The 27,615-nt window shown below is 40.5% G+C and overlaps 1 protein-coding gene across 1 annotated transcript in view; it reads left to right on the top strand.

The window, feature by feature from the left end:
* The window catches only part of LOC149169713 (Cyclophilin-like peptidyl-prolyl cis-trans isomerase family protein), a 206,781-nt gene that overhangs the window by 30,016 nt on the left and 149,150 nt on the right, over positions 1-27,615 (top strand). Inside the window, exons 2-3 of the mRNA XM_089428780.1 lie at positions 19,920-20,033; positions 20,134-20,282. Of these exons, the coding sequence (XP_089284906.1) occupies positions 19,920-20,033; positions 20,134-20,282 (263 nt within the window). The remainder of the gene's footprint in view (positions 1-19,919; positions 20,034-20,133; positions 20,283-27,615) is intronic.

The following is a 27,615-nucleotide window of genomic DNA, read 5'->3' as shown; positions in this document are numbered from 1 at the left end:
AATTTCTTCTTCTAAACTTTTCAGATCAACAATTGTAGATAGAACATAAACTTAATGATCATATGAAGACAACCAAGCACAAATATAAGACACTGAGAGTTAGGTCCAATGGGCTAAACCCACAAGGGGAAAACGCAAATGATTCTTCTTTTATTAGATTTCTTCAACTGTTTAGCAGAGTACAGAGAGAGAGAGAATGAGAATGACTAAAGTCGTCAATGTTTGATCAACTTGCAACTGAAGTGGATATCGGAGATTTTAGAATAAGATTTGCATATCCGAAGAGAGGACAGAGAGATGGCGCAAAATGGAGCTAGGGTTTATCAATGTGAAAAATATTTCTTGGGAGCGGCCGCCAGGTCCTTTTCGCAAGTGGGCTTGCAGGATGAACCAGGAACTCCAGGTCGAAGGCAGGTTCAGCTGCTTGGTAAAGAATCGGAAAAGCGCTGCCTACTTTGGTTCCGTATCCAAGAGGCTAGAGATGCAAGTCCGCAATGGTTGGAGGGGTCGTAGAGGGCTCCTGGGTGCTTTGTGCCATGGTCGTGGTTGGCATCTCTGCGATGGGCGATGACATCTCATCGATCCCCTGCTGCCTACAACGTTGGGTATTGGAACCTTGCGGCGGCCTCTGCTCAAAGTTCGACTCCGACAACAATCAATATTAACTTGAATGATGCTCGGGGGGCTCTCTGTTGGTTTGCGGGCACAGGCGTGGGCGCCAGGAAACTGTTTCTATCTCCCTGGTCTCTCGTGTTTTTAGGCAACAAGCTCTTCATTTTGTGCTGCTTTTCGAGCCCTCTTTTGGATCTGTCGGCCCGAGTGCCATTTTTTGTTTTCACTTTGATGGACTTGGCACCGGGTCTTGCTTTCTCCCGCACCATCTGGCCCCCTGTGGCTCACAGACCCCCTTTCGGCGTGCAATTTCCAGGCAAATAGGGGGGGAATGGCTCCCAGATCCTGGGTTTGCTCTGCCGGTTTCAAATTTTTATAAAATCCCCTGTAGGGCGTTCATTTTTAATTTGGGTAAATTTAGTAGATGGTGTGCAACAACTGAAACTCAGTATCATGCAACAGGTTGGATACCCCGTGCAAACGCAAAATCTGGTCTTCGAAGGTAAAGCTTTACAGGACAACAGGGATTTGCAGGATTACCACATCCAACCAGCATCCTCCATAACTCTCAATCTGAGATTAAGGGGCGGTGCGGGATCAACCAACAAAACTTCAAATGTCAGAAGCAGCTATGGGGGCAATTCTTCGAAAAACACAGAAGCCAAACTGAAGTAAATGAATGGAGGACCCTCATTCAAGAACATCCTGCAAGGGAAAAGAACAACCACAGAACCAAAAAAACAGGTTGGTACATCCCCTAGCCCATACATTGTTGAGCTCTTGAACTCAATCCCAGAACTTACCATAGATAATTCGTTTTAATTGTTGCTGGCCAAAACTTGTAGAGTTATTTCATTGGATTTTGACCAACTGGTCTCTAGAATGTGAAATACACCTCTGTAAAATTCCCTACAACAGAGGCCAGAGACAGTATTATACAGGATGGTCCATGGTTTTGGAGATCGACAGGCCTTTCCATCACACCATGGTTCCCTGCTTTTGATGCATACACCATGGTGGTCTCCAGAATGCCGGTGTGGATCTGACTACACAACCTCCCCCTCCATTTCTGGGAGGAGCAAGTACTTACAGGAATCGAGAACATCATTGGGAAATATATCAAAACTGATACCCAAAGATTGGAAGAAAGGATCTACACACATGCTCGGATATGTGTGGAAGTAGATCTCAGCAAGGGATTACTGGACCGCATTCAACTAATCCATAAACAGATGAATTGGACTCAGAAACTAGACTATGAGAACACAGCCTTCAAATGTAGAATCTGCAAACAAACTACAAAATATGTGCCCTAAAGGCAAGAAAGACGCCATAGAAAGAAGAAGAATGGGAAGCAGCCCAAAGGATGGAATTTCCCTCCACCCCACCAGGCCGAGGAGGAAGATGAAGCAGAGGAGGAATCTATACAAACCAGGAACAACTAGACAACACAAGTCCCAAAAAACCAAGGGGAAATCCCTCAGGACCTTAATGAAATGCAGGAAAACCAGGAACAAACAATAAATAATTCAGAATATATGGAAACAAGTGGGTATAAATGTACCCATTCAACAGACAACTCAGACTCAGACAATGATAATGCAAGACTTGCCTTTTAACTTGCACTTGTCTCTGATACTCCATCTCAAGGGGAATGGCGCAGGGTGGAAAAAAATAAGAGGAGAAAAGCCTAGCTTTTCTCCTTATTGTATATTACTTTTTTTTGCATATTTTTGCTTATCATCAGCCATAGACTCGATGATGCTTGGTTCTTAGTAAAATGTAACATGTAATTTCGTTTTAATTAATAAAATTACGCCTTTTTCCTTGAGAAAAAGACTTGCAACTGAAGTGCTCTTGCTCTTTGCTTGAAGATCACCTTCTCTTGATTAGATCTTGTCCTTCAAACTTGCTCTAGCTCTTCCCTTGCTCTTACTCTTCACTTGCTTTCACACTTCTCTTGCACACACTCAACACTAGCTCTCCTTCACAATGATGATGCTACTCTCAACTCTCACTTGCTCTTAGTTAAATAGATGAAAAAGGAGGAGTTACAAAATGAATTCATGTCTTGAGCCAATAATATGAGAATTGAATTCCATGAGGGGGAAGTTACTTAAGGAGAAGTGTAACTCATCCCAAGAATAGAGAGAGAGAGATACACTTGTCTTGACGAGTTACAATTCGAATTATGGAGAGAGAGAGTTACACTTAAACGTGAGAGTATTTGGTGAGAGTTACAAATCGAATTGAATGAGGGAGTTACAAGTGCATTTAATGAGGAGGGGTTATACTTATGTCATACATTGAATTAGTGAGGGAGAGTTACATTCTCTTAAGTGTCGAGTTGCTAGTTTATTCCAAGATAGAGGTTCGATTTTCCAAGTAAGAGACTCTCAATTTAATTTACTTATTCCATGAGAGAATTCATTTTTTATTAATCCTTTAAAGGTAAATGACTTTAGACTGTTTTATAAATAATAATATCATAATAATAATAATATCATAATAATAATAATACTAGTAAGGATAAATATATTAATTCTTGACTTGTATAATCATGATTGATTTGATTTTAAAGTGGATTCTATATGTCGAGATCATCTTTGATCATTTAGACATGACTTTCTATTTTTGAAAAGTCACTTCCAAATTAAGATGTGATTTACTATTTTTGGAAATTCATATTAGAATTGTCAGAAATGATATTTTATCATAGGTGGTTCAAACAGTTTTGAAAGATATGATTTCTTCTAGGAAAAATTCATCCCCGAGTTGCCAAATTTTAACACTTCCTTTTAGCTAGGGAGGAATTTTTTTTCATCAAAGATCTCTGCTTTCTTTGATCTCATTCATTCATCTCAACTCAACTCTGCTCTGAAACATTTGTAACAATGCAGTCGCGATCTAAAGAAGAATCATCCACTTGACATAAATTTAGAAAGGAAAGGATCATCACATGTCACATAAACAAGGATTACACTCAACCAATTTTCATCTCAAAAATTAGGTGATAGAACACAAGCATCACATAGACAAGACTCAAACAAGTCACACAGACAAGAATCAAACACAACCAAGTGTTCGTTGTCATGTGGTGGAACACCTGCATCCTAGACAAGTCACACAAACAAGTATCACTACACCTATTGGCCAGATAGGTGGCTCTTCCCACGTCCCAGATTGTGGGTCAGATGTATAATGAGGCCTACTCTTATGGCACACACTATATAGGAGGTCCCTCATCCTCGGGAACTTTCTGACATCATTCCCTAATCCTATGAGCTCTGATAGGGGGGAATGGCAACTCAGTTTTCTCAATCAACTGTGAACGCTTCCCCGAAGGGTCATGTCCATAAGTCCAAGTTTCTCTCTAAAAACCAAGAACTTTTCTTTTGGTAAAGGCCTGGTAAGAATGTCAGTTATTTGATCATTAGTAGAGATGTGATGGAGCTTCACTGCTCCTCTCTGCACCATATCCCGGATATAGTGATAGTTGATCTCAATATGCTTGGACTTATTATGAAACACATGATTTTATGCAAGATGAATCCCCCCCTTATTGTCACAATATATAACTGTTGTGTTTGGAACTTGCTCAAATAGTTCCCCAAAAAGCTTTCTCAGCCAAACTACCTCACAGCTAGCCATGCTAGCAACAATGTACTCAACTTCAGCTGTACTCAGTGCAACAAACTTATGCTTTTTTCTCATCTAAGAGATCATGGCAGATCCCAAGCTAAAGCAACACCCAGAAGTGCTCTTTCTATCAGTAGAGTTACCAGCCCAATCAACATCAGTATATCCATGAAGTCTTACATTTTTAGTAGTGTATTTCAATCCTAGATTGATAGTTCCATGCAAGTATCTGAGTACATGTTTTGCAGCAATCCAGTGGGCATGAAAGGGATCAATCATATGTTGACTTAAAGTGTTTACAACAAAGCATATGTCAGGCCTAGTGTTTACCAAAAACATCAAAGCACCAATGAGTTGTTTATACTCTGTGGGATTTTCCAAATTAGGTCATGCAGGTTTGCCACATAATTTCTTAAAGTTCATTTCCATCATGGACTTATTTTCTACCATAGCAAATCTTTCAAGAAGCTTAACAACATATTTTCCTTGAGAAAGATAAATTTCACTAGATCTTTGCGAGACCTCTAGACCCAGAAAGTAATGCATCAAACCAAGGTCTTTCATTTCAAATTCAGAAGGTAACTCCCTTTTACACTGGAGGATAAGAGGTTCTCCTTCTATCAAGAATAAATCATCAACATACAATACCAAAATCAAAGGTATACCTTCGACTGTCTTGAAGTAGAGGTTTGGGTCTGCACTGCTTCTAGTGAAACCAAACTTTATCAAGCAACTATCAATGCGAGCATACCAAGCTCTTGGAGCTTGCTTCAACCTATATAATGTTTTCTTCCGTCTGCATATATGAGTTTTCCTGTTATGCTTTTCAAAGCCTTGTGGTTGTTCCACAAATACCTCTTCCTTGAGGAAGCCATGCAAGAAAGCAATTTTCAAGTCCATTTGGTGAAGAGTCCATCCCTGGCTAGCACCTAAGACAACAACAGATCGAATAGTAGTATATTGAGCTACAGGTGCAAAAATCTCATAGAAATCTATTCCCTCTTTCTGAGAGAAACCTCTAGCTACAAAATCTAGCCTTATATTTTTCAATACTACCATCTGCACCATATTTAATCTTAAACAACCATTTGAAGTGACAACAAATTTACCTTGAGGTCTAAGAGCCACTTTCCAGACATCATTCTTGATGATGGACTCGTATTCTTTAGTCATGGCATCTTTCTAGACTTGTTCTTTTGCACCGTCTTCAAAGGTGCATGGTTATGCTTGAATGATGCTCATGGCAGCAACATACCCTTGAAACCGACTTGGCTTTTTACTTTCTGTGAAGTTTGAACGTTCCTCTTGGGGCAGTATGTTGTTCAACATCTTGCAAGGTATCTCACATCCATAGTGGTCTCTTTCTGGTAAGAGGATCATGTGGTGGAGTGTCTAGAGGATCGATGGAATCCATTGGATTATTAGCAAGCTCATTCTTAGGTTCTGGTTCAGACTTAGATGCAGTCTTTTTTCATTAACAACTTGTCTTTCAGTAATGGCAGGAGGAAGAGAGTATCTTGCTTTTCTAAGAGCTGCTTCTTCATCAAATGTTACGTCTCTGCTAAACTCTATAGTTCTTTGTCTAGGTACATAAATTCTATAAGCTTTTGAATTATCACAATAACCAACAAACGTACCTTTCTTACCTGAAGCTTCCAGCTTGTTCCTTTTCTCTTTTGGCACATGGAAGTATATAGGACAACCAAAGATTCTCAAATGACTCACCTCAGGCCTTTTACCAGTGAAGACTTCTTTAGGAGTCTTATTGTTTAAGGCTTGATGAAGAGTTCTGTTTTGCACATAAACAACGATATTTGCAGCTTCTCCCCACAAAAACTTTGGTAGCTTTTGATCATGCAACATGGCTCTGACTGCTTCCATAATAGTTCTATTCTTCCTCTCAACCACACCATTTTGTTTTGGATTGTAAGACACAATGGTTTCTTTCTATAGCCCAATGTCTTTGCAAAGATCATTAAAATCATTGGAGGTGAACTCTCTCCAATTATATCACAACAGGTCTCCCTCAGACAGGAAACAGAAACACACTTCAGCTCATGGGCACAGGTGGTTCGGGGAAAAGACAAATCCCCTCCTATCATAGCAGTAGAGGAAGTTGTACAGGCCAAACTCGTGGAAGAACGATCCCGTAGAGCGAGAGAGCTAAACCTCAAAGTGAGAGGTCTCCCTCTCCCTTTTTCTTCAGCAGATCCGATGGAGGTGGCCACAGGGTTCTTGAGAGACACCCTCGACATATCCGATATAAGATTAGACAGAGCTTGGCTGGGACAAGATTCCACCTTATTTATCCGATTCCATAATACCACAGATCGCCTATATGCTCTTCGAGCTAAACGGAAGCTATTTGACCTTCCACACAGGATATTCCTTGATGAGGATCTCACTCGGATACAGGTGGCTGAACTCAAACAGGCTAGGGAACAAGTGGCTGCAGCAAGACAAGCGGGAAAATGGGTAGTCATAAGGAACCTCCGTGCGGTCATTTGAGACTCCTTCCCCCCAGGATGGACACCTCGATCAGGCAGTTCCAAATGACGGGTCCGCCTGGGGAGGTGTCGAACAACAGGGATTTCAATTCACTGCTAGAACGGAAATGGGTCTTTTTGGTCTTCACCTGGGCTACTCTACGACGCCCTTGAGTCAGCAGATATCCTTCTAGTAACAGAGACCCACGAGAGCCCGGTTCGGCCTCTCCCAGACATAAAAGGGTACCAATGGCATTCAGTATGTAGACATGAAACAAGGAGTTCAGGGGGGGTCAGAGGGTCAGGGGGAGTAGCGTGCCTAGTCAAAGACGAGCTCAGAGACAGAGTCACAGTGGCAAATAAAGATGAGTACGCCAGATACATGTGGATCCGAATCAGAACTGGAGCCCCACCCCTGAAGGATATCTTTATTGCAGTTTGTTACTTCCCCCCAACCACATCTCCATTTGCCATCCACGACGGTGTAGAAAGGGACCCCTTCACCAACATATATCCAGACATCACTAAATACTCAGTTGAGGGAGGAATTATCATTATGGGGGACTTCAATTCCCGTACCAAGGATCATCAGGTCCCACTCCATGACCGGTCCGAGGATGTGTTCTGCACTAGGGGTGTTGACCTGGATTCAGAAGGCTTGCAGAGAATCTCGGAGGACGCTTTAGGCCCCATCACAGCCTACGGTAGGCATATTTTGCAATTGGGCGAATCACATGAGCTGATAATTTTGAACGGCCTCTCGCGCTTCCCGGAATCCCACTTCTTCACGTGTAGACCTCATGGAGGAGGGGCTAGTGTGGTGGATTACACCTTAACCGATCAAACACTGCTCCCTTTTATCCGGAATCTCTCCGTATCACCCATCCCTCTAGCCGACCATGCACTGCTTTCACTTTCTCTTCAGTTTGATCCCCCCCAGCCAACCCACCCCCCTCCCCGATCCCCGGGTAGAACCATCTTCTGTTTTGATGAGGGCGACCCCGACATTTTCTCCTCCTCACTCAGACAAATCCTCCCCGACACGAATGACTTCTCCCGTCTCGAGACTGTTTCGCATAAGTACCATTGTCTCTCTTCGGCAATCTGGGAGTCGGCGCTTAAATCCTTTCCACACTCCATTCAGACCACCTCGACCTCCCGCAAGACAGGAACTTCCCCTATGAACAAATGGTATGATACAGATTGTAAACTCCTCCACCAGGATCTTCGCCAAGCCTTCCGTCAATCCCTTCCCTCCTACTCTACCATCCAAAAGCATTACCGTCACCTCCTCCGTCACAAAAAACGACAGTTCATCTCCCAGCAAAGACGGGAGCTTTCCGCCCTCCTTACCCATTCCCCCAAGCAATTCTGGGGCAAGATCCTCCCCCGACGCTCTCCTCCTCTTGCTGATCTCGACCCAGTCTCCATGTTCTCTCACACCTCCCGCCTTTATGACATTCCCGGACAGTCCCAGATCCAAGTCACATCTCCTCCCCTCTCCTGCCACCTGTTCACCAATAAAGATGTCAGGGAAGCCATATGGGCGATGAATAGTAGCAAAGCAGCGGACGAGGAAGGATTCCAAGCCGAATTCTTCAAACAGGGCCTCCGATCCTTAGTCGGATATCTGGCAGATCTCTTCAACCATGTGGTCCGAGAAGGGTTCCCCCCCATATGGTCCCACCATATTATATATCCCATCCATAAGTTAGGGGATACCTCGGACCCCAACAACTACAAGACAATTATGGTGGGTCATACATTCTCAAAACTCTATGCCACTATCCTTCATAGAAAGCTTTCCAACGATTTTGAAGGAAGAGATCTCAGGGCCAGAGGCCAAGCTGGTTTCAGGCCAGATCATCAGACCATTGACCACATCTTTACACTCCGTGCAGTGATCGAGGAAGCACGCCACCGGTCCTCGAAGGTGTACTGTTGCTTTGTGGACTTCCAGAAGGCCTTTGATTCAGTCCCAAGAGAGGATCTTCTACAGCGACTCAAAGACACCAATATCTCAAACTCCTGGCTGACTGCTGTTATGCGCCTTTACGAGTCTGTCCTGGGCCGTCTTCGCACTGTGGGGGGAATATCTGAGTTCATTCGGAGCACGATTGGAGTTAAGCAGGGGTGCCCACTTTCCCCCACCCTATTAGGGATATATATTGATGAGCTTGAAGCCTTTCTGCGAGAACACATACAGGAATCTGACGGTTGCTATCTTCATCAGGTTTTGATCTATATCTTACTCTTTGCAGATGACATTGCACTCTTATCCTCATCACCAGGTCTCCAGAGGCAGCTGGATGCATTAGCCCTTTTCTGTGATCTCCGGAAATTGACAGTGAACCTGAGCAAGACAAAGGTAATAGTCTTCAACGGGACGAAGAGGTCTCAGGATCTCCGATTTCTCTTCAAGGGAGAGAGAGTGGAGATTACCAATAGCTACACGTACTTGGGAGTACAGTTTTCGGGCCCCTGGTTCAGTATGCGGCCAGCTCTGCAACCTCGGATCAATAAGGGGTATGGCTCTCTAGCCATTTTAGAGAGAATGTTTCCGCCATCACTTCTAGGACATCTCATCAAAGTTGAGCCTTATGGACACCCTGATCCGACCCATGGTCCTGTACGGATCAGAAATTTGGGGCCCCTCCTTACTTGAGTCAGATTGGGCAGCAGTTGAGAGAGTCCAAACCCTTCTCCTCTGACGTATTATTTGCTGCAAGCATACTATCCCACAACAAATCATACTGGCCGAATTTGGTGTACAGCCCTTCCGCCTTGAGACAACCTTTAGACTGGTCTCCTTTCTTCACCGAGCCCGGAGCTTCGTAGATACATTGAAAGGACACGAAAGGTACCCTTATCTAGCCTACTGCTCTTCCGAGGCCATCGACCGCACCCAACCAGGAAAAGCCAAGTGTTGGTATACAGGAGTCTCGAAGTTCCTCGAGTTAGTGGGTCTCCATATAGATCATCTCCCCCCCTTTCGATATTCCCTGAACGCCCCCAGAGGACTCCCCCCAGGCTAGAACTAAATAAGATCATCAAGGAAGACATCTACAGGCAGTTTATCCAGGTCACATGGATTAACCCCTCGGGGGGTCTGCGCCCAAAGATGGCGTTCTATGCAGAGCACTTCTTGATTATCAGGGACGGGCTTATAGTTCGCCCCCAGTACACGCTTCGACACTGGATGCATGCTCTTCGGATTCCCCTCGAGCAGTTCAGAGTTGGATCACATAGGCTTCGGGTAGAGATAGACCACCAGATAGATAGAGTTGACAGGACTTGCCGGCTATGCCATACACAGGAGGTGGAAACCGAATGGCACTTCATCTTTGGTTGTCTGATATATTATGAGATCAAAGGTCGCTTCCACTGTCTGTTCAGAGGAACACAGAACCTATCCAGCTTCTTCAACTACACGGACCAGAGATGCGTCGCACTTTACATCCAGGAAACTGTAAAGCATCGGGAGCGTATCCTCCAGCCTCCCATCCGACCCAACACTACTCGTCAGATCACCTCTTTCTTCAGCACACTTCCCTCAGCCCGAGGAGTTAAGAGATCAACTAGTCCAAGTACCGATCAATCCGGCTCACACAGATCGACAGACCCTCGTTCAGTTAAGAGGAGAGGCCCCTTGCTTACGAGGGCCGAGCAACAGAACCGTTCCAGGCATCTCCCCGATAGGCGGTCCAGAATCATTAGATCACGGAGACAACATAATGGGAGACAACCAGCGCCCACCACTTCAAACCAGCAAACCCTACTGAACTACCCACAGTTCTTTTCTCTCGGCCTCGGATGTTAGGAGTAGCGGACTCACACATCCGCGTCCCCAGGATCTTCTTCACCAGTGATACTACGATGCAGTCTAGAGATCAACAGGCGCGACCGAGATCGGAGCTCCATACGCTCTTCCCAACCCGCCTCGTTTTTAGTTTCTATCTTCCTTTCAGCATTTGTCTTTCTGAGGAGACCAATTGGTTATCCTGCTGGGCACGGTCCCTTATGTAACCGACAGTCCCATTGACCTACTTTGTGGTCATTCGTTGGACATTAATAAAATTATCTTATCTTATCTTATCTCCCATTATCAAATCTGAAAGCTTTGATCAACTTTCCAGTTTGATTTTCAATCAGAGCCTTGAAATCTCTGAACATGTCAAATGCTTCCCCTTTCTTTTTCAAAAGGAATATCCATGTCTTGCGAGAAAAATTATCAACAAAAATCATGAAATACAAGTAGCCACCAAGAGAAGTAACAGGCATAGGTCCATATAAATTAGAATATATGAGCTGAAGTACTTGACTAGATTTTGTTATGCTTGAAGGGAATCGTCCCTTTATATGCTTTCCACATGCATATCCTGGGCAAACTCTTTCATGATCCATTCTGATCTCAGGCATTCAAGAGACCATCTTCCTTGCACGAGGTAAGGCTTTGTAGTGTAGGTGAGCAAATCTTTTATGTCATAGCTCACACTGAAGATCGGTATCATGGACCGATGCATGAATGGGTTTACCATTGACTTTGTAAAACCCTTCACATCTTGATCCAAGAGTGAAGGCTTCTCTCATACTTGAGTTCAAAGGCTAGGTTAGAACTTTTCCATTAATAAAAACAACTTTCATTCCTTTATCTTCTAGAGAAGATATGGAGACAAGATTCTTTCTCAAACCTGGTACATACAAAACTTCTTGCAGAAAAATAAGTTTGCCATCATCTAACTGAAATGAAATTGAATCATAACCTTTAACTTGGTGGGTAGAATTATCTCCAAGGATAACATTTAAATTAGTCTCCCTTTCAACTAGATTAGAGAATGCTTTTTTATAACCAATAAAATGTTTGGAAATACCACTATCAACTAACCAACTACCAAATGAATATCTAGAAGAAGAACTGGAAAGAGTAGAAACAATAAAATATTCTGATTGAGTTTCTGCTGCATTATTTCTATATCTTGGATTTCTTGTTTTCTTAGGATGCTATTTTCTTTGATTTTCAGAAGTGTCTTTTCTATAATTAGATTTGTTTTTGAATCTGGGTGCTCTTCTTATTTTTTTACAATTATGAGAAAAGTGATCATGCTTTTGACAGTTAAAGCATCTTACTTTTGACATATCTAGATTCCCTTTATTTGATTTGAAAGCGGATTTCTTTTTATTACCTTTCTGTCTCTTTTCATATGCTGAAAATGCAGTAGGTTCTCCTTCATGATGTGAAATTCTCCCTCTGGAGATCATTCTGGCCTTCTCTTGGTTACACTTTCCTAGGAGCTCATCAAATGTGAGAATAGTGTTGATATTGCTGATGGTGGTGATAAAAGTCTCCCAAATGGGAGAAAGGCCTGCAAGTGTAATCAACACCATTTTTTTGTCAGGTACAACTTCACCAATTGTTGGTAGTTGATTCCTGATTTTGATCGTTCTTAGCAGGTATGCTTGAACTGTCTGTTCTCTATTCATCTTGATGTCCTTTAGCTGATTCTTCAAGGCAATACTCTGGTTCAAGTTACTAATTGCAAATATCCCAGTTAATTTGTCATACATTTATTTAGCTTTCTTCAAACCAGAAACATAAGTAATAAGATGATCACTAAGAGTATGAAGGATAATTTTCCTAGCTTTGGTTTCACCCTTTTAATGTTTGGATTTGACAACACCACTTGAATTCTCTGGTGGATCAGTTATTGTGTTTTCAACATATTCCAGAACTTTGTGTTTTTCAAGAGTGATATCTAGTCTTGCTTTCCATGGACCAAAGTCTGAAGCATCATTTAGCTTCTCCTCTACTTTGAAGTAGGACGAAGTTATCTTGATCAAAATTTTTTTGCAGCGAGTGGGGTCTCTTCAGGTGATCTTTAGTCTCCTTGGACTTGTTTTTACCAAGGCTCTGATACCATGTTAAAATATGAAAGTTCTATGCAAAAATTTAAAATACTTGAAAGTTCTATGCAGAAAATTGAAGGTACTTTGCAAAAAACTGAATGTACTTTGCAGAAAATTGAATGGAACTTAATGTACTTTGCAAAAATTAAATGTACTTTGCAAAAAGCTAAATGTACTTTGTAGAAAACTAAATGTTATATGTTGTTTCAATTACTTAGAATGCAAATTTCTTCTTCCAAACTTTTCAGATCAACAATTGTAGATAGAACATAAACTTAAGGATCATATGAAGATAACCAAACACAAATATAAGACACTGAGAGTTAGGTGACCAGGGCAAAACCCACAAGGGGAAAACCCAAATGATTATTCTTCTATTAGATTTATTCAATTATTTAACAGAGTACAAAGAGAGAGAGAGAATGCGAATGAATAAGTCATCAATGTTTGATCAACTTGCAGCTGAAGTGCTCTTGCTCTTTGCTTGAAGATCTTTTTCTCTTGATCATATCTTGCCCTTCACACTTTTGTCATACATTGAATTAGTGAGGGAGTTACATTCTCTTAAGTGTGGAGTTGCTATTTTATTCAAAGTTAGAGGTTCAATTTTCCAAGTAAGAGATTCTCAATTTAATTTACTTATATCATGAAAGAATTTGTTCTTTATTAATCCATTAAAGGTAAATGACTTTAGACTATTTTATAAATAATAGTATCATACTAATAATAATACTAGTAAGGATAAATATTTTAATTCGACTTGTATAATCATGATTGATTTGATTTTCAAGTGGATTCCATATGTCAAGATCATCCTTGATCATTTAGACATCACTTTCTATTTTTGGAAATTCACTTCCAAATTGAGACGTGACTTACTATTTTTGGAAAGTCATATTAGAATGGTTAGAAATGAAATTTTATTAGAAGTGGTTCAAACATCTGAAAGATATGTTTCTTCTAGGAAAAATTCATCCCTGAGCTGTCAAATTTTAACATTTTATACATTGTCGATGTACATGTTTGGAATTGGTTGGGTAGCTAATCCAATCATTGCATTCGACCCATGAGAATGCACTTCATTGGGCCCAAACCAACCATTTCCTTTTGTGCTTCAATCATCTTGTACAACTTCCGTGCATAATGGAAAGGTCTCCAACCCTTCTGCATGTTGTCACGTCACCTCTTGCAACTTAACAAAATTTTCTAAGACACCAACTTCTAGTGCCATTATGCACATTGTTCCATTTCTTAAAAAAAAGGTTACCTAAAATGGCTTCAATCACAATGTAAGCAGGAGGGTTACTAGCATGAACTATTTCCATTGCCAACCAAAGTGTCGTACTTGTGCCTTGTGCTCCAGTTTCTTAGAAATGCCTCCTCTGATGGTCTACAACCTAATTCTTCTAATTGGTCATAGATCACCATGGCTAATCTACAAAACTCATGATGGCAACTGCATCACTTCCACTTCTGCGTCTAATTGAGAGTCTTGAATTGCTTTTGTTGTCAACAACTGTTGCTCTTCTTGGCTTGCCCCTAAGTAGAATTATGCAACCCTTTTTCAAGTGGTTGAGCGACCTCTAAGATTGTCTCTAAGTCTTGCAAGCCATTTGAAGTAATAGATATGACACCCTCAACTTGTCGATCTTCAAGAAGTTGAAGTGCATTTAACTCATGCTCAATTCCACAATTTTTTTTTTTAACCATTCTACCATCTTGAAACTAAGAGTCTTGTTGGGTGAGTGCCTCCGTGTTGTTGAAAAGTGTAGCAAAGTTGGTCTTGTTCTTGATTTGTGCATTAGTCAAGAAAGACCACAAATAGTCTTCCTTTAGCATGCACGAGTTCCTAGAAATCATGACGAGTCATGAAGCATTTAACTCATGCGTAGGAGTTGGCAGCTCAGTTTTGTTTGTCTCCAAGCACTAGTTATTTTCGAAAAGGACGAGTGAGTGAGCTTCAGTTTCTAATTGAGGCACGATGTGTTAGAAGAGTCAGTTTGACTTAGTTAACAATTCAGTCACAAGTTCGAGTTCCAAAATTAACTTGCCAGATTTAGCATGATTGAAAAGCTTATAGGAGGATGAAGGCACCGTTGTAATTCATTCTTGTATGCATATGTTGTGTGTGTGAGAGCTTGTTGCTAGGAGAGCATGTAAGGAGAAGCCTATACGCAGGTTAGAGGAAAGAAGTTCCTTTCAAAAGTGCGCTGAGATTTAAGGGTTAGTTCTTAAAGAATAGGGGCTTGTTCAACACTAGGAAATAGGAGTTTTGTAGTAGGGCTTAGACTGCGCAAGCAAGGAGGAGCTGGTTCAAGGTTATTTTCAGGGAGTTTCAGCTAAGGATTAGCAGAGAGAACTATTTTCTTTTCCTATTGAAACAACATTGCCTTGTAAAATAAATCTGATTGCTCATACTTTTTTTCAATAAAATTCTATAGCTAGCAGAGGGTTTTCTCAGTTAGGTTCCCTAGAAAATATTGTGTTATTATATCGTGTGACAGGGTAGGAGGCAAGGCCTTGAGGCCACAAAATGTTTAAGGGAGGCTGTCGAGAGCTGGAAAGAGCAACGGGTGAGGGTTTTGGAGAGTCTTTTAGGGCATGCGTTAGGCCTTTAAGGCCTTAAAAATTTGCCCAACCTCAGATCTTCTTCATTCACTAAATAATCTTGAATTATTGACCCTGCAAACAAAGATTTGAGACTAGATCTTGCCCTCCAGGGCCTAGATCTGTCTCAAATTCCAAAAATCTCCTTGAATAATCTCAAATCTACACCTGCACAAGTAAAAAATGAAATACCCAAGACCCAATATATACAAAAATAAAACTAAAACCCAAAACCCAGATGTTAGAAATTAAAAATTATTTTACAAAGACTTCAGATCTATACAAATAAAATACAAATCTACTAGATCTGAGGAGTATGAGTCCGACTCCGCTCCTAGATCTGTAGAATCAAACTCTTCCTAGCTAGATCTATCAATTAAACTCAATATATGAAAGATAAATAATTTTAAATGAGGCACTAGCCAAGAAACCCTGCAAGAGAAACTTCGTTAGATAAATCTTGGGATTTCAATCAGGAAGGCTCTTCAGATCTTATGCCTTGGGAGTTGGCTGGTCCAACCAAGGACTTCCCCTCACGCCCAAGTTCTCGAAATAAAAAAGATTTCTACACACTCAAGATCAAATTGTCAGATTGATAGAGATATAAAATAACACTATAATCTTCAAAAAATTAGAAATACCTGCTAATTTAATTGAATTAAAATGGTATTTTAGATCCCATAACCTAAGCAAGATACCCATGCAATAGATTATTCCCAAAGGCTAAAAATCAACTTCTTTAAAAAAATACTTTAGCAGAGCATTAAAAACAATATTACATAAGAAATAAGAGAGAAACACCACCATCAATGAAAACTCCAAAGACTTTGCGTTATTATTATTTCAGAAAAATTACAAGAGAGCTTCAAAAGCTAGTACAAGATTCAAAGATCAGATTCTTTGTGAGACAAATGACCTTTAATTTATAGATAAATTCTCCAAACGGCTAGTTGGCTTGATTCTCTTCAAAGTAATCTCGACCGTTGATAAAGATTTAATTATCTTTTAATCTCCACCATCGAAATATTTATTTTTTGAGGAATTTTTGAATTTCTTTTTTAATTCCTTTTTAATTAGCTCAAAATTAATTATTTTGAGCTAATTTCCTCAAAAAATTGACTTTGACTTAACCACCAAGGCCCAAGGGTCCAAAATTTCTTGAAATTTTCAATATTCCCTTGGTGGGGGACCTCCAAAAATTAATTTCTCTAGAACCCATGAATTTTTTATTTTGGAGAATTTATTTTTCCTAAGACTTAATTTTGACTCTAATTAATTAAATTTTTGGCTTAGGATTTTTAATTTATTTTTGCCAGAAAATTTAATTAATTGACATATGAGGGGATTAATAATTTTTTCCAACCCTCTAATATTTTAGCATCATGGCTAAAATATTATTTACATAAGATAATTACATTTCAACCCTCAAAGGGGGAAAACCCATTCGTTATAGACCCTCAATTATTTTACCCAATTCTGCGACTCAATATGATCTAGTAGACCAAGTGATTTGTAATAAAATAATTTAGCCAATTAGCTAAAATTATTCCCAAATCATTTTATAGAAGACTCGACTAGAACACTAGGACTTACCTAAGATTTTGACGACAAAATTCACTCTAGCTTTGAGGTGAGGCTAGAGGGAAAAACTTTACCGATCATCTGTGTTTAGAAACACAGATGAATCAGTGAGACAAAAAACCTCCTAGGATGAAAATCGTCACCAAAATAATAGGCTTATCTAGGTTGTTACATACATATGGTCTTGTTAGCTCTGCTATATAATACAACATTTGAGGATCAAATACAGTCCCAATCAGGTTGTTTGTGCACCGAAGGATGCCCAAAAATGGATACAAAAGTGCCCCAAAAGCCTTCAAAATCCTCTTAAGGCCTTCACCGATCTAAACTATCGCAAGAGGAAAAGCCCTTGGGAGGGCGGAAATACACTATCGGGAGGCCTAAAACACTCCAAAACTGTCAAAAATCAGAAGCGCAGGCCTAGCAGTTCAAATGAGCGACAGCCGTTCGATCTGGCCGATCAACGGTCTAGATCGCATCGGCGGGTCGCAATCGGCGGACGCAGATCGGCGGAGGCAGATCGGCGGATATCGCATCGGCGCTTCATCAAGGGTCAGGGCACAAGACACCGCCGATCAGCGATCGCCGATATCGCATCGGAGCATCGACGGCTGGGTGGTATCCAGGGCGCGTCGGCTTTTCGCTATCGGCAAAACCTAAGGGACGGGCTTTTATTTAAGGCATGCTTGCGACCCGATGGGTCGGACCTGATGGCGATTATAAGTCATTTTCGATATATTTTCGGGTCCGCGCTAAAACCGTTTTCAATGGTTTTTGGCGCATTTTTGCTATATAATGAAATATATGGAGGTCTTGGGCGAGCGCTGATAGCGATGAAGTCCGGACCCGAAAGGGTCCGGGAAGTGGAATATATATGTTTTCTAGTCCGTCGATGGCAAATTTCTCATGTTTTGCAGCATTTCAATGTATTTTCAAATATAAAGAAAAGCAAAGAAGCCGGCTCTGATATGCAATTGCGACCCGATAGAAAAGTTATGCACGCCTCTGCCATGTTGCTTGTACCACTCCCGACTGTCCACTGCCGCCGAAGGAAAATGACAGCCAGCTACCTGCACCCGGCTCAATGATTCTCCAGCAACCGCATTTAACTAACAGAGTGGTCGAAGATTGAAAAGGATAGCCTCGAGCAGATCACTGCATTTATCAGTTGTGGGGCGTCTTTCAGTTAATACTCCAGCTGCCAGAGAAGGACAACAGAATATCAGAGAAGATCAATTTTGTCTACTGACACAGTCACGCTATAGCAGAGACCCATACCAAGCAGTTAGAGCGGTTGGTGATCCATTATGATCCCTCCACGCATAAGTTAGCAGAGATATTTTGTAATGTAACACCATATATACCCAGAAGAGAGATGTAATCGGATGATGAGTGTTAGATGAAGAGAACCCTGTTGTAAGGTTCAACTTCTGGAGACTGTAACTACTTTGCAACCTGCAGCGTCTGATCTTCATTTCCAGCTAATACAAGCTTCTTTTGCAGTTTATTGCTCACTTTCCACTTCTCTTTCTTGCTCCAAGCTGTGCCTGTTTGCATTTGTTCTATTGCTGTGAATGTTTAGCATCAGAGGGGCTGTCATCCCACCTCTGTGTTAGGATTTAGCATGTATCATAGAACATGTGTGCAGGTTTTTGTTGTTTAATGCATAGAGAGTTGTCATCCTGTCTATACATTAGAAACTAGATTTACAGACCTCTTAACTGGTTGCAGCCGGACATCACAGGGTCCTGTGCATCTGCTGGTGTGGTCAGTCTTCTCCATTATCACCTTATCCTCAAACTGTGAGTAATAGGTGGTTAAAAACCTTGTAGTCTGGGGGTGTTCACCCATGTCTGGGGTCAATCATAGTAGAAGTGGTTATCTGGCTTGAATATGCAACATTTGTTCCATTCATCCACCATTTATCCAACTATATTTGGTTGAATTTGTAATGTTCCCAAGCATTACCGATATGCAACCTAGGTGAGTTTCTTGGGGTGATAACAGGTCTTATTAAGATCATTTATATTACAAACTGTAGAATGGGGTTATAACTCTGACAAACTGATGACTGATGATTGATGAATCCGGGATGATCTGAGTGCTCGAACATGATGGAATCCCTTCACGAAAAAGTGTATTGCTATAGGGTAGTTTACACAGAGTGGTCAACAGGTACTATCATTAAAAACCCTAGCCAACATAACATGACCATTAGAAACCCTATCTAATGTGACATGACCATTGGGAACTCTGGCCAACATGCATCCATGACATATTACGTAACTAGTAATCACCAACATAGTCATATCAAATACCAATAACCCTTATCCTGTAATGTTATGCATGGGGCACGACATCCTGACCTTCTATACCCTGTTCATTTACTCGAGTTTTATCTTGATTGATGCTATTAAATGTCTCACATATTCTTATTGCTTCCAAAGTAATACTAATTGGTGGAATAGTTGTCACTTGTCCCATGAAAAGTCTTCAATTCCATTCCCTGGCTGCCCCTAGTGTTTCTGTTAGCTTATTCTTCTCTTCATTCTGTATTCTTGGGTTCTTCCTCAACCATGATCTAATTGGATACTTAGCCTAGTTCCACCAATATTATTTTGAAAAACTTGATTGGAATAATAATAATAATAATAATTTCATTTAAATTCGCAGTCTGGCCAGATGGCAAATTAACATATGAGACCCCTTTGTTTGTGGGAGAAGGGATGCCCTGTATTCATACCCTACCCCACTCCAGATTCAAAACTGTGACCTCCAAGGAGGAAACATGTTCTTAACCATTAGGCCCACCCTGGCTGTTAGTCTAGGTTTCTTTTATAGTTTTTCAGGAAATTGTATTGGTGTTTGATGAGGTATTAGTTTTATTTTAGCTTGCTTGTTAAGGGAATGGGTGAGGTATGGGCCATTCCCAACAACCCTGTTGATACTTTCAAATATTTATTCTAGTTCTGAATACCTTAGCGGATTTTTATACTATAGGATATGAATTGTAGTGGCTTCCATACTCATGCATTTTTTTTGAGACTCAGTCACTTATTTGTGCCAGGGGTTTGTATCTTATTTGGACAGACTACATATGGTGATATTGAATTTGGATTTTTCCCTCACGTGGCTCCTAAAACTGTGGAACACATTTATAAACTTGTACGGCTTGGCTGCTACAATTCCAATCACTTTTTTCGGGTACTACATATTTTGCTTCTTTTCATTCTATTTGAAAGCTTTAATAATCTGATGTTATAATTATAGACATCGAAGGAACTGAGGTCTGGGTGTAATGCAGGTTGACAAGGGCTTTGTTGCTCAAGTGGCTGATGTTGTAGGTGGGAGAGAAGTTCCTCTAAATTCAGAACAACGGAAGGAAGGGGAGAAAACTATTGTTGGTGAATTTAGTGAAGTGAAACATGTTCGGGGAATTCTTTCAATGGGAAGGTAAAGCAGAGTGTTAATTTGTAATGTGACTTTCTGAAAGTCATTGCCTTGTCATTTGATCATGTTGGTGAAGCGAAACCTGTATTGTAATTTATCTTTTATTTGCCATCAGGCATGGTGTTTAAAGTCTTGACTGTGCCTAATATCTTTGATATTTTGTTCACACAAAATGACCTTTGTTATGGTGTGATTGAGCTTACCTGTTGGTAAGCATATTTTCTATATTTGTATTTTCATGTCCTATCTTTGTTAGCCAAGGATGAGAATAAAGTAATTTCAGGTTCATATAGTCACACAATCAATTAGAACCAAACCAAAAAAGGGACATTGTATAGCCTTTTAAGAGGATTTCGTTTTTGATCTCTTTCATTTCAATAACCTCTTCTTTTTCTTTAAGTGATAGCCCCTAGATTGTTGAGTGAATATATATATATATATATATATTTTGTACATTAGCTACTCACTAATTAGTGTTATACAAAAAATAGTACATAATTTTCAGTCCAAGGTACGAACACCTGAAGGTTTGGTCTATGATGATCAAAACTACTAACATAATTGTCTTTACTGTCTGTTATCAACTTATCCCAAGAGGACATACTATGCATTAGAGAAATGACAAAAGATATCTATATTACCATGTAACCAGTCTGCACTGTGATATTTGACATAAGAATCGGCTATTCTGAGATAGAATGAAAATAATAAATATAGACCAAAAAAAAACAGTGACCTGGCAATGGGGTTGCTGGTCCTCATCTTCCAAGGCAGAATCTACATAGATGTGGATTGGCTGAGTGGCTGTCTAAGTTCCCACTGTTGGAGTTTGCTCATCCTGATTTTGCTACTCCACAACCACTTCAATCCCCCAAACTGCTTTGAGCAGGGCTTCATATTTCCTGTCCAAGAAGTCCAATTTGTCTTAGAATGGCCTCTTGCTGAGTACCTTTTTCTTCTACCACCTGCGCAATGAAAGATTTATTGTTCTAGAGTTCCACAAATTTGCCGTATTTGGTGTCTTGGCTTCTAGAAAAGCTTGTATCCAGAATCCAATATAAGAGCTCAACATCAACAGTCTCAGTTGAACTACTACCCTGTTTCTCCTGAACCAAAATTTGATTTCTCTCCACTCCCTCCTTGACCAAGCCATAAAACCTCCTGTGGTATCTATCGGCTGCATCCATGGCCTCCACCTCAGCTCTAGTTTGTATCTGATGAGGGTCCTTCTCTTTAGCAGGCCTGGGGCCTTCCCTGTCAAGTTGCATTGCTCCTGCCTACACCCACTGCATGCTACCCGGACTATCTGCAATGAGCTGACTACTGCAAAGCAAACTGGTATGAGCTCTCCTGCAGAACCACTGTCAATGAGCAAAATGTCAACCCCAAAAATAGAGATTGAATTGGTATAAGCCTTTCCCCAAATCACTAACCAGCCAGGAAGAGGCCAATGGACCTCCCTCCAATCTTTTGCCCCGCTTGACTACAGTCTACACCTCAGAATATTTAGGCTCATCCAAGAAACACAGAAAAGAGTAACCAGAGGGATATGAGAGTTAGCTTCCCATACAGGTCATGAATTGTAACTGCCTGTTAGCTGTTACGAACAAAGTTCATAAACACAACAGAATATTCGGATGATTTGAGATATGAAAATATCCATGATAGGATAATAATATTTAAGAAATGTAGAGAAGATATGACATATGATGTTACAAATGAGGGCCTGCTTATATACCTAGGCAGGTGCCTTTTCATGAATGGTCATGTCTTTAGAGACATGCCTCCTCTATACTAATCACTAATTAATCAGTATTTGTGATTTGTTATATATATATATATTGCCTTCCTCTTCAAAAAGCTTTGTCCTCAAAACTTATTGCTGACAAGGTGTATCCTTTATTCTTTGTCTTTGTAATCTGTTCACATCTTTTGGAATTTTTCAATTTATCATCTTCGTTGATACAAGATGATAACATCCTCTGAGTGATAAACAAAATAGTCGAACTGAGAAGGGATTTGACCATCCTAAATCAATCTTTTGCGGAATCTTGTGGTTATTGGAAACTTGAGATGGATTTTTTATCACAAGATTGAATTGTGGTGACATCGACATTTTTTGGAACATAAGTCATTTGTTTATGGTCTAAATGATATGGATCTGTAGATTGGTTGAGATGTCTACTTTTATGGTTTGGGTGTCGATATGGAGTTCTTGTGATCTGACTTTCTCTTATCACGCGTGTGGCAATTTCTTGATTTACTTTAGGTACTGATGATGTTGAGTTGGTTATAGAATCTTCACTCGAAATTTTGATTGTCTGAATTGATTTGTCATCTTTTTCAGTTGTGATATTGACTGGATTGATATTTGTTCTTTTTCTTTAACTTGGACAGTTATGTTTGATGACTTTGATACATCTTTTATGATGAGTTCTTTTAATTTGTTTTTCAATGATCTCTTGTCATATTTAAGTTCTTAATTTGCTCAATAATATCTCATTGTGGTCCTTGAGGCAAGTAACTTCTTCATTTTTGTCTGCGATATGCATATTTTGCATTTCCTTTTGGTTTTCTTGAAGAATTACTTTTGAGACATCTTTTACGTCTTTTGGAGTTACTAAATTTGGTTTCAATATAACATCTTGTAGCGTTATTTTTTTCTTTTGATCATCCAGACTTCCTAATGTTTCCAACTAGGGTGAACCCGAAATAATGTCACCTTGTGTTGAGAAATCTAGGGCAACTAGATAAGGTGATTTCTCTTAATTTGATAACTGCTTGTGATGTATTTTAAACTTAAATTGATTAGATTCTTCTTTCACTTACTACTATTATGTTCTTATCATCAAACAACTACCAAACCATCAAGAACAATGAGACAAGAGGACACAAGATATAGGCTATCAGCTAGGGCCAAAACCTCTTCTCTTGAGAGGAAAACCCACAAGAACTCTTCTCTTCTTATAGAACTTCAAATGCGAATTCCAAGACCTACGATCCTTGACCAAGACCCCTCTAAGACCAAGTCAAACTTCTCTTTTGAAGAACTTTCTTCTAGTAAAGTCAACCCAAGTCAATCCAGCTTCACAACTGCTGCAACTCTTTGTTTCGACCTCAACTTCAGACCTACAATTGGGACTGCAATTTTTGGCTACTACAAAAACCCTAGTTTTTGCAGATGTGGAAGAATAAGGTGTTTTTACCCTCTTTTTCTCCTTCACTTAGGATGGCTTCTTCGGCTTGCAATGGAGACTTCTGTAGAGACAAATCTCGGCTTCCTTGTGTGACTGCAATTCGGTATTTCTGCAATAGAAAGTAGCCCTAAATATCTTGCACGTGTGAGGTGTGTTGCCCAAAACAATCCTTAAAAACTTCGCTTTCCTCTTCCATAGATTCTCCTTCCCTTCACTAGGTATCCTTTGCTCTTCTTGTGCTTCCACGAACTTGATTGATGTCCTTTGCAAATGAGGTCGAGTCCTATATATATAGGCTTCTTGTTACATCTTGTAGGCCGACTTGTCACTGTCCTTAAGGCAACTTGTCTTTTGTGAAGGCCAACTTGTTGCTTACACATTGACTAGGTCTTGGAGGGTCTTTGACTCTATTTTTGACTCAAATAAATTTTTCTTTACAATATGTAACATGCCCAAAAGGGTCTTCCATACATGACAATGACTCAATTGACTTGTAGACCTAATGACAAGCCCTAGAAGCAGTCAATGGGTGCTTGACCTATAAAAATAATTTTTCCTTGAGCATGAAACCCATGCCTCAAGAATGACAATAATAAATTTAATTTTCTCTTTGCATCAAATACATGATTACATATGTCATTATGAAGACTGAACCTAGTTACATATTTCAACACTCCCTCTTAACTTGGGAGGTATTCATAATCTATACAAGGTACTTGGACATTCTCAAACTGAAGAATTCTCATAAAAAGAGTCGGATTGGTAAGCCATCTCATAAGCTACTTCTTTAGCTTTTGCCAGAGCATCTCATCATACCAACTAGCATTGTCACATAGCAAGGCCTTGACTAACAACTCTATGTCTCCATAAGATCAGAGCACAATGCTTGCGAGGCCAATGATTGATAGACACCATCATCATTGTCTCTTAAGGCACATACCCCACCGTGGTGTTCATAGGGTATTTCCTTTTAGGACAATTCCTATATTGGAATGACACATCCTCAAGGAATTTCCTCTTAGAGTACTCTTACCTATTGGATTTCCTACCACATCCTTAAAGAGTATTAGAATCAATTTCAGATGCTTACCCAATCCTCCATTCTTTCTTCACAATATGAAGACAAGAATGATGTGTCTATCTCTCCCTCTCAACTAGGGAAGATATACTCATTCCTAGGGTTGCAGGGGAGCGCCCCCCCATGAATCCGCTCCCAATTCGCGCTCTGCTGGAGAGCTAGTAGGGAGCTACCTTGGGAGCGCGCCCCCTTTGAAAAAATTTCGCTCCCTGTTTTTGAGGGAGCGATTAGGGGAACGATTGCTCCTTGACTGCTCTGGGAATGATTTTTTAAGAGGGGGAGTGGTCGGGGAGCAATCACTCCCGACCACTCTCTCTCTTAAAAAAACATTCCCCTCGGTGCCGAAAAAGGCCGCGCAACCGAGAGAGGGAGGCTACGGCCGACAGACGGAGAGGGAAAGGAATGGGAGGGAAGGGAAGGGTAAAAGGTTAAAAAGACCCTCTCTCCTCCCATTATTCACCCATTTGTATAAGTTGGAGAGAGCAAGAGAGAGTCTGGAGCTTGGAGAGAGCAAGAGAGAGGAGCTTGGAGGAGCTTGCAAGGGAGATTGGAGCTTGGGATTGCAGGGCAAAGAGGTAGGATCTACACTCTAATCTAGCATTTTTTTTTTTTTATGTTCATTGCTAAATTTTTTTCTTTTTTTTTTTTTAATCCATTCCCATTCCTCCATTTTTTTGCAGACTCAAAACTTCAAACATCATGGCTATATGGCTTGGCATTTTCTTCTTGTTGGTTCCTTTTCTGGTTATTATGGTGTTGGAGAGTAGAAGGAGGGTTGATCATGATGAAGAAGAGGAAGAAGTGGGTTATAGTGGATTTGATGAAAACCCTGGAGAGTACCTTGGTGAGGAGGAAGAGAGTGGACATGATGAGGCCCCAAAAATTAAACAAGACCAAACCCATTGTGGAAATATGTTAGTAGGCCTGCAGCAGGGAAAGGGAGTGGAACCACTAAATTTACATGCAACCATTGCAACAAAAGTTACACAGGTTCATACACCCATGCTAGAAGGCATCTCTGAGGGAAAAGGCCATGGGATGGAGATAAACCAATGAGAATCAAAGCTTGTGTAAGTGTCTCATCAACGGATAGAGCCAAATACGTAAGGGAAGAGGAGGAAGCCCATTACAAATCTAAAAAATCAAAGGGTTTCTTTGAACATAGCTCACAATCACATGCACAAAGAACTCCTTCAACATCCTCCCATGGCAGTGGATATGGAAGCACAGGAACAAACGTCTCTTTAAGGCGTAGAACCATATCGGATTTCCTTGACGAAGGGTGTAGGAATGATGTGGATTAAAAAATTTACCAGTTTTCTATGCATGTGGGATACCATTCAACGTTCTTCGGTCACCTTATTGGCATGAAATGGTTTTTGCCATAAATGATGCCCCCAAAGGATACAAGAGCCTTGGGTATGACAAGACTAGAACCATTGGACTTCATCATGAAAAAGCAAAAATATCACATTCTTTCAGTAGAATGACAAATTCTTGGACTGAGCATGGGGTGTCCATTGTATCTGATGGATGGATAAATGTAAAGGGCAAGCCATTAATAAGTGTTCTCGTTGTCTCTGTTAGTGGTGCCATCTTCCTTTCAGCATATGACTACTCAGAGAAGTTCAAGACTGACATCAACATTGCAAAACCATTACTTGAAACAATTGAACGTATTGGGCCATACAATGTCATCCAAGTCGTCACTAATAATGCTGCTAATTGTAAGGCGACGAGAGCAATTATTGAGGATAAATACCCCAACATATTTTGGTCTGGGTGTTTGGTTCACACAATGAACCTTTTGATGTATGATATTATTAAGAACAAAAACCAACAATACAAATGGATTAGTGATTTGTACAGTAGAGGCAAACAAATGATAAAATTTATTACAAATCATAGCAATACCCATGGGCTTTTCCGCAGTCACTCAAGATTGGATCTATTGAAGATTGCGAAGACTAGGTTTGCTAGCAATTACCTCACCTTCAGGTTCCTTTTGAAGGTAAGAGAGTCATTGGCTAGCATGGTATCAAGTCCACACTGACAGGTTTTAAAGAATAGGGCTACAAATGCAGCTGACAAGCAAGGTTTTGAACAGGTGGAGGAGACTGCTCTTGATGGTCTGTTTTGGGCACGTGTGAGGCAAGTATTGCAATTCACCAAGCCCATTTATAGCATGATTCGTTTTGCAGATATAGATAAACCAGTGATTGGGGAGGTGTATGAGTAGATGGATACCATGTTGGGGCAAATAAAAGATATTGTTCAGGAAGATGATCCCAACTTGTATACAATGATTCACAATTGTGTGTGTACACGATGGAATAAACTTAATGTTCCACTACATGCCTTGGCGTATATCCTTATGCCAAAATACTATTCTCCATCTTGGTTGGGCCAACCTGCACCTGGGGGTGCGGTTAGGGCCAAACCCCATATAGGTCCAAAGGTACAAGAGGGATATATGAAATCAGTAGACAAGTTAGTCCCTGATAGGGAGGAGTGTGCTAATCTGCGTCTTGAATTAGGCATATACTTCAGTTACACTGGTTTGTTTGGTTCTTTTCATGCAATGGAAGATAGAGACAAATTTGATGCTCTCACATGATGGGAAGCATATGGCGGCATGGGACTTTTGCCAAAATTGGCAAAAAAGGTTCTCTTACAAGTTGTAAATACTTTTTTTGCAGAGAGGTGTTGGAGCACCTAGAGCTTCATACATAACGTGAGAAGAAACAGACTCAATGAAATTCGGTCAGAAAGCTTGGTTTATGTGCACTACAACTTGAGGTTGTTGAGTCATTATTGTGATCGGGCTTATGAGGATCCAACATATAAAATTTGGGACAACCACCCAGAGGACGATAATTTGGAGGATGGCACTATACATCTTGAAGAATTGGAAGCAGAACTTTTGAGAGATGATGATGAAGCAACAACAACCATGCCACCCCCATCCAATAGCAGTGCCAGTGCTCGAGTTCCAACTATTGTTCCTTTGTTGTCGCCGCCTCCATCTACATCCTCATGTGGAGGGCATGTGCCTTCTGGT

This window comes from Pinus tabuliformis, chromosome 4_2, assembly GCF_031772625.1.
Source record: "Pinus tabuliformis cultivar Carrire ecotype Pingquan chromosome 4_2, CPIR1, whole genome shotgun sequence".
Classification (NCBI taxonomy): Eukaryota; Viridiplantae; Streptophyta; class Pinopsida; order Pinales; family Pinaceae; genus Pinus; species Pinus tabuliformis.
This window is presented reverse-complemented; position numbering and strand designations above follow the sequence as displayed.